Source organism: Lytechinus pictus, unplaced genomic scaffold (genome assembly GCF_037042905.1).
Source record: "Lytechinus pictus isolate F3 Inbred unplaced genomic scaffold, Lp3.0 scaffold_19, whole genome shotgun sequence".
NCBI classification, from domain to species: Eukaryota; Metazoa; Echinodermata; class Echinoidea; order Temnopleuroida; family Toxopneustidae; genus Lytechinus; species Lytechinus pictus.
Window position 1 is genome coordinate 14,367,519 of NW_026974140.1, and position 8,261 is coordinate 14,375,779.

At 40.1% G+C, this 8,261-nt stretch overlaps 1 protein-coding gene across 1 annotated transcript; it reads right to left on the bottom strand.

Annotated features, from left to right (window-relative positions):
- Positions 1-7,545, bottom strand: LOC135157763 (uncharacterized). Its single transcript, XM_064114596.1, has 3 exons — positions 7,290-7,545; positions 5,374-5,664; positions 1-5,009 (listed from the first exon to the last, which is right to left on the bottom strand). Exons 1-3 carry the CDS (start codon positions 7,543-7,545, stop codon positions 877-879), a joined length of 4,680 nt encoding a protein of 1,559 aa, XP_063970666.1. The 3' UTR covers positions 1-876.
- Between the last annotated feature and the right edge of the window lie 716 nt (positions 7,546-8,261).

The following is an 8,261-nucleotide window of genomic DNA, read 5'->3' on the forward strand; positions in this document are numbered from 1 at the left end:
TACATCAGCACCCCACTTTAAACAAATGTTCCCAGGGCCCTGGAGCCAGCCTGTAGCTAATGCCACAATTTGCCAAATTTTTTATAGGAATGAAATTGCTTGTATGCTTCTTGACAATATAATATACACTGAAGCTATAAACAATAGTATTCTACACAATATTTTAAAGAAGTACAATTAATGAATATCTACACTAACATAATTTCTTACATTTCATTTCCATACTTCAAGAATGTCTGGAATCATTTGTAAAAAGAGAAATATGCAGTATATCTACAATTTGATAACTTGATTGTTTGTAAGCTAATTTACATCATTTTGTATTTCACAAAAAATGGTAATCTGAAAAAAAGAATTAGAAATATATTACTTGTACAAAGATCATGTATCTATGTGGCATGTCAGTGTTAAAGCAAAAGGATCATTTTCTCTTACATTTCAGGTTTGTCAATTCTCCTGTCTTTTACAAAAGATAAAAGCTAGTTCGCATAGCCCATGCATTGAGTTATTAATGATGGCAAAGGGTTTTGTCCAAGTACACTGCCAGATCCGGTGGGGGGGGGGGGGCAGAGACTCACAAAATAGCAACTGAAGTATAGCTGAATTTATTTGAACAGACTGGGGAGGCCGGGTTTTACAGATCTGTTAAATAGCGTCCACAGTCCTGGTACCTTCTAAAGACCTGTGAACTTGTGGACCTCGTGGTTAGCTCCCATGGGAGTCATGAGCCATTGGCAAACAGGAATCTTTTTCTATCAGAGGGCAGAAATTATCTGAATCCACCTTCTGAAAACCAATGTAACATTTTTAGTAGTATCCCCATAAAGTTTATAGGAGTTTGCATATATGTAGGCCTACATTCTCTGCACCTGTGACTTAGTACACATCTCTAGGAGAACTAGGAGATTCGATTGCATCAATTTCATGCTGGAGAAATGCATAATGCATGAGTCGCCGTCTATCATCAAAGAATGAAGCCTCATCAAAGAGGTTGGTTTGACCAGGAGTCTGATATTTCAACAACTCATCGTCATCATCATTTACAACCCGGTCAAAGAAAGGACAGGTTTTAGACATGGTGTTCTGGACAGTCATTCCAACAAGACGTGCTCTACATTTCGTCAAGTGCACTTGATAATGATGTCTTTCCGAATACCAGGAATAGTCACTCCTTTCTGGAGGAATGGCTAATTGGCAGTCCCATAGTGCTACCTTCAGAATAGCACCTTGGTAGAATCTCCTCATTAAAGACAGCAACTCGGGTATACTGATGGGACTCCAGCATCGTATCAAACTAAGTTGAAATCTTGGTGGTGGTGTATGGCATTTTCTGCTTTGGGTAGATTCTTCTGATGGCCTGGACATTGATCCTTTTATATTGGCAATGGAAAGAATTCTCAAACTTGGACAGATGGCAGAAGTTAGAGACAACATACCATGCAATGAAACAGAGTTGTGGAGAAACTCTACTCTTATCTCTGTCAAGTTTAAATTACAAGGTGAATTGTAGTCGACGTTAATATTTGGACCTATTTCTTCTAGCCAATCAGACAGACCCAACAATTGCAAATTTGGACACACAGCAGCAACAACGTTCAGAACCTGCACCAGTGAAGCATTACGAAATCTGGTCTTTGCCATAATGAGATGCTTGATCCCTACTCTGAAAGGATAGCTCTTTAATAGAGAGAGGGATGGTATTTCGACATTCACGTCGAGTAGTCGCAATCTCTTCAGATTTGAGCTGGCTGCAGCTGTGAGAGCTAGCAAATCTAACAGAGAAAACCAGTCTTTGGGTATGTTCTTATTCAAAAATATGAGCGAAACCTCTTTGTCTGTTGTTGGTAGTGATCCACTCTCAGGCATGACATCAGGAGAGAAATGTTTCAGTAATCTTTTGATTTCATTTGCATTCGGGATGACGTTTCCACGCACTTGTGACGTGTTTACCTGCACCCTGTTCTCTGTTGCGGAATGGGTGTGCTGATGGAGATTAGGAGTGTCACAACTCACATCCATGGGTTTAGAAATAGTTCTACTTGCCGATATGACATTAGTGCTGAGTTTGGAGGAAGTTTCCAAAGGGATATGGGTCCTGTTATCAAAAGAGGAGAGTCTCCTCTCATCAGCACAATCACGAGCCATCATATTACTTTGATATGTGATAGAAGGTAAGCTATGACCACCTACGGCAAGGTATGCATCTCCATGCATTGAAAGTGAATCCCTCTTATCTGTCTTTACTCCTGTCTTGATCTCATCGTCAGGACTGTCAAACTTCTTTGCAGAAGCACTTGCCGAAATTTGATCCTGTGGAGAATCACTCACACCACCAGTTGATTCTCCACCTTGATCACTAAGTGGGGTAGTAGAGGCACTTTTTGTCATTCGGATGCGGATATCTTCAAGCTCTGGGTTTTCACACAAACCAATTTTTCTTATTTCGACCAAGTTTGGGATTGACAACTTGAATCTGTTGAGGGATATCAACTTCACTCCTGAACATGTCTTTCCCACAAGGCACATAATATCAGCGAAGTTCACGGTGGAATGCAAATTATTCAGCTCAAACTCCTCTACGGCTAACTTCTCAGCAAAGTCAACGAACTCTATGTCCATTGGAGAACGTATTTCCACCTCAACATCAGTCAGATAGCACCTCTTTAGGCAGGTGCAATACAATGAAAGGACCTTTATGAGGTCCATGGCTTGGATAGGCTTGTCTGTGTACCCGATATTAAGCCTTTTGAGAGACGTCTTTCCAAGAAAAGCAATGGGCCAATCCTCTAATGAAGCACAGGTTGGCATATTCAGTGTCATAAAATTTAGGTTTAAGTCCATCAACATCGGACAAAACCTTGCAGCGGTCTCCAGAAGATAAGTCATTTCAACAGGAGTTTCAATGCTGGTAAGCTCGATCTTTCTTATGCCAGTGTACTGTCGAAAACCAGGATTCATTGAATGTGAAATTTGGGAAGCATGAGAGATCATATCCATCTGACAGTTTGAAATACTCAACGCTAGCGCATCGAAATTCAACCCAACCATGAGATTCAGTAGTTCTGAGAGATTTATAGGCTCTAGACCATAACTCAGATGAAGTTCCTGAAGCATTGTATATTTAGATGGACTATTTCCATCATCCGTGTACCCTCTTGGGAGGCTAAAGTCGGCAGAGTATTTCATCACGGATATATCCCGTAATTCTGTGAACACCTTCATTGCCATCGACAAGAAATCAAACAATTGTATCTTGTTTATGCTGTTGGTCAACGTTAATGAGCCACAGGGCTGTAGATGACAGTTGTTCAAGGAGGCAGACTTCAAGAAATAAAGAAGACAATCACAGAGTCTTCCGTCATAGTCCTGATCAGGAGAATGAACAGGACGGTCTTTGTCTAGGCTAGTGATTTCCTCAATAAGCTCGGAACCAGCTTGACTTTCATGATTAAGTACTATGCTGAGCAGAAAGAGGGATCTTGCGAAATGGTACGACTTTATGGCGAGCATGTCGTCCAAAAAGTCTGGAATGATGTTGCCAAGATGTTCTGTCTCAGACAAGAACAATGTGGTATCTCCAGAAATGTCTTGCATCTCTGATAGACGCTGGATGATTTTCTTTGAACGCAAACGGCTCTGACAATTCTCTTCTCGTAATCTTCTTCCACAAGTAAAAGCCAGAGCATACTGTAAAGAAATAGCCTCTCCAACACCGTCTACGCCTTGCAAAGTTGAGTCTAAGACGTCAGAATGAGCCGCTAAGAAATCACCTGCACACTTTTCTTGGAAGAGAAGGTGCGGAAAGGAGTAGACAATCTTCATCGATTCAAACACGTTATCTCGTGTTACTTTTAATTTCTGCTGGACGAGGATTCCCAATTTCAATCCTACTTCACCGATGTACTCTCTCCCTTGAAAGACTTCCATTGAAAACATCAATTTCTTTCCTGGGACCAACACCCCTCTCAGTGCTATTTCACCAAGATTGTCCCAAAACTCTTCAAGCTCAGCCATATCGATAACTTCTGTGATCATTTCATGATAGAGTGGTCGCTGTGTTTCGCCAACTCTGTCAATGTTATTGACAAAGAGAGCCCGGAGGAACTTGGCAAAGAGAGAGTTTAGGGTGTCGAGATGATCAATGTCTTCAGAACAAACCTTATTCAGATAACAAATCATTGAGAGTAGGATCGGCGTTCTTGAGAGTTGTAGCATGATTCCATTTGCCAGAATGCTCTCATAGCACCTGTTTGCTACTGGTTCATCTTCAAAGTATTGACTGACATAGGCTTTGATTCCATCGGCATCAAAGCCGTCGAGACTGACTTGAGCATACATCTGTGTCTTCTGCCGCAACAAACAAGCATGCCATGGACGTGTGGTGATTAATGTTACCACCTGGTACATGATCTTGCAAGACAGCAAGTCATTGATGTCGCCCTTGTGACTATTAGGATCAAACTCGTCATAGCCATCAAGCACAATTGCAATCTTTTTCGGATTGGCCTTGATGAACTGCCTAATCTTGTTAGGAGTGATGTCACTGTCCTTGCACAGGAGTTGATTGTGGATGGCATCGGCTACATTGTCCGATTCCTGTAGCTTTTGAAATTCCAGAGCGCAAACGATGGGGATATTCCGAAGTGGCGATTGCTCTTTTTTGGTTGCCCAGTCGTAGGCTAGCTTTTTACACAATGTGGTTTTCCCCATGCCTCCCTCACCAAAGACAAGGATACGATTGCGTAACCGCTCATTGACCTTCAGATCAAATAGATCGTTGTGTCCTCCTTTGAGAGGAATCTTTGTGACTTTACCTGTGCTAGTGTTTTCCTGACATAGCGCCATGTTGATGAAGTATTGGTTGAGCTTGAACTCTCTTTCATCCCATGGGTCTGTTTTCACGCAGCAGTAGTCGTCAAGGTAGTACTGTGTCAATTCCTCTTTAAACATCGTGATGAAAGAGTCCTCACTGCCAGATAAGGGTACTTCCGGATAAGTATAGGAACCTTCTGCAATAACAAAGCGTAGACATTTAAATAATTTCAGAAGGCTTATACTATAAATTATTGCTACCAAATCCAAGCAAACTAAAATAAAATAAAAGTTATAAAATAAATCACTTTCCCAAGTCTTTATAAACCTGATTTATTATAAGTAGCCTACACTCCCCTCATGGACCTATCCACGGAGGATTATTCTATTGTTACTGGGGGTGCTGAGCATGTCACAGCACCCCCAGTAACAATAGATAATCCTCCGTGGATAGGTCCATGACTCCCCCAAAATTTACAAGCATTTTTTTTTTTTGGGGGGGGGGTTAGGTTTCATTGTGAAAATGTAAAACAGAAATATCCTTTGACCTCTCCAGTATACCTTCTTGTAAGAGGACCACTTCAGCAACAGCGGCCAATGCTGACTTCTCTAAGGCTGCGTAAAGGTCTCGAATGTATCCCATGTGTTTCATCTTCCACTCGAATAGCATCTTGGTTGTTCCTTGATGGCCCACTTCTCCACCAGTATAATTCGTCTGTTTATATTCACGTGCCTCCTGGTAGGAGAATCCAAGACGAATACCCAGGTTTATAAGGTTGGAATTGTTTCCAACTGTCGATGATAACTGTAATAAACCTTCGTCTGTGACTATTGCATTCTTTGGCAACGTATCTGAAATAGAGTTGCATACAGTGATCAATGCATTACACATTGTCTATGTATAGATTTATTTCTATTTCTAATACATACCTAATAAATAAGTACATGTAAATCGCAAATATTTAAAACGGACTTAAGTAAATAGGGACAGGTTGGAATGGTCTGAATATTTATATTTATCAGATCTATTCATGAAATTAAATCATGGGCGGTGTCGGGGTGTTTTGAAAGAAGATGGGGCAAAAGAAAATATAGGTGACGTAATTGTTTTCCTCAGTATTGGTGTGCCCAAAGTTATCCGATTTAGCGGCTAGCCCTTCCGTTTCAATGCCCCCCCCCCTCTCTCTCTCTCTCTCTAGATTTCAAAAATCAAGATTCCTCTCTCTATTTTTTATCACTTGAAAAAAAAAAAAGACATGATAAAGGCATTTGACCAATGTCTAAGGTTTCTCCCATGTATGAACTTATTGTGGACAATTGAGCCTTCATACCGACGGATATTGAAAACTAGTTTAGTAATGAGGATGAGAGATGTATCACGAGGACATGATTTTTTTCTTTTCCTGAGTAAATATGCGTTGTCGCAAAAAAGGGGGCCAATCACATGATGAGATACAAAGACAAATAAAAATGACGAGTTTTTGGAACTCTGCAAGTCGCATTATTTGGGGAACGAAGGCAAGGTCTTGTCAACTTGTCGCAAACAAGTCGACTTGACAAGTTTCAACAACTCGATCGTCATCTTGGATTCATGTCCCGCAAAAGTCGACTTGCCGTTGTCTGGTTAGCGCTTAATCTTCCGTATACATGGTATATAGGGCCATGATTTATTATTGGAGTAAATTAAATAGAAGAAGAAATCATTGAAAGGAGGACGGAGACAATCAGAAAGGACTGGAATGGGAAGAAATCTGAAGAAAAGAGGAGGAAAAATACCTCCAAGAAAAATAGGAATGGGAAATCTTAATAAATCCCATCAAGTCGAACAGAATGATGATGATATGATGATGATAATAATAGGCATTTATATAGCGCCATATATCTAGAAATATTCTATTCCGAGGGGCATTGTTATTAGTATTACCCCAGCTTTAGCTCGAGCTGCCTTTCAGCGCTCATGCATTCAAGGAATTAATCCTGCCGGGTTCACCTCACCTGGGTTGAGTGCAGCACAATGTCGATAAATTTCTTGCTGAAGGAAATTACGCCATGGCTGGGATTCGAACCCACGACCCTCTGTTTCAAAGTCAGAAGAATAATCCACTGGGCCACAACGCTAAAAATGATGATGATGGTGATGATAGTAATGATGGTGATGACGATGAGGATGGTGGTGATAATGATGATGATGATGGTGATGATGTAAAAAAAGAAGAAGAAGAAGCAGGGCCGAAAAATAAGAAAGATGAAAAGTGTGGCCTTTGATAATGTGTATTGTAATTTTAGTGTTCCATTTTCAAAATATCCCTAGAATAATTATAAAACGGAAGATGACATGACAAGGAAAATGTAGACCATTTTCATCTTCTTGTTTATTACAACTATGTAAATAGATAACAAAAGTTTTTAAAGTCCTTTAAAGTAATTTATTTTAGATAGATTTAAAGTCACAACCAAAGTGACTTCTTTTTACTTACCAATTGTCAAGAGTGATTTCGATTCTGACTTTATTGTCAATGTCGGAGTGGAACATTCTGCACCATCCATGTCAGCATCTGTTTGTCTGTCTGATTGGGATTCCAATGCTGTCGACTGATCTTCTAAACATGGAAGATTTCTTACAGGAGATACTCCAAGGTCTTTCTCACCGTTCCTAAATTCAGTCTCATCAGCTGCAAACGATCCGGGTGATGTTTTACTCTTATCACCCCCTGTATGCTCTTCTGAGCTCATTGTCGAAAATGTGTGTTTGAGTTATTTAATTGTAGGAGTACAGATTTCTTAGTTCTACTCAAGGGCAGGCGTGGCAATGAGCAGTCCATGATCATCACCAAGTCTTATGCATGCTCTTGGATACTTCATGAAAGTGAACCTTACTTCTCCTGTAGATTGGTGTCTGTATAATCATGGACCTATATACGAGTAGGTCCATGATATAATAAAGTCATTATTTTCCCGATGTTATATAGCAGACGCGGTTCAAATTAATATTCCAATAACAGGGGTATGGGTCTGAAAGAAAGAATCAGAGAGGGAGGAAAAATATATGGGGAGGGAGAAAAGGAGAGAGATTCATAACTATAATGAAATAAAAGATGATATGCGTATACCTAACCAATGGCACACGGATAGGGGAATTGGGGACCTGGGACGTACCCCCCCCCCCACACACACTTGACGTTCCATTAAAAACAAAAAAGAAGGAAAGAGACAATGTGAAGGAAATTGTTTTAAAAGTCTTAACATTATTTTTTTAATATTATTTCATAATCTGTTAATGATGAGATTTTTTACTTAAAAAAGGGTCACATTTTTATTCACTCGCTTCATTTGCTTGAGAATTTGGTGTATGGCATGTTCTGTCCCTTTAACTTTTAAATCATTCTTATGTAATTAGCCCAAAAGCCTGTTTAGAAGTCTGCTTTGAATCGTATAAAAATCTCAGAAAA

What these genes read in the sequence shown, in the direction of transcription:
- LOC135157763 (XM_064114596.1), bottom strand. Translation starts at nt 7,545, where the DNA reads ATGAGCTCAGAAGAGCATACAGGGGGTGATAAGAGTAAAACATCACCC. An exon ending in GAAATCACTCTTGACAATTG is followed by an intron (nt 5,665 to 7,289) that starts GTAAGTAAAAAG and finishes ACTCTATTTCAG; the next exon opens with ATACGTTGCCAAAGAATGCA. An exon ending in AGTGGTCCTCTTACAAGAAG is followed by an intron (nt 5,010 to 5,373) that starts GTATACTGGAGA and finishes TTGTTATTGCAG; the next exon opens with AAGGTTCCTATACTTATCCG.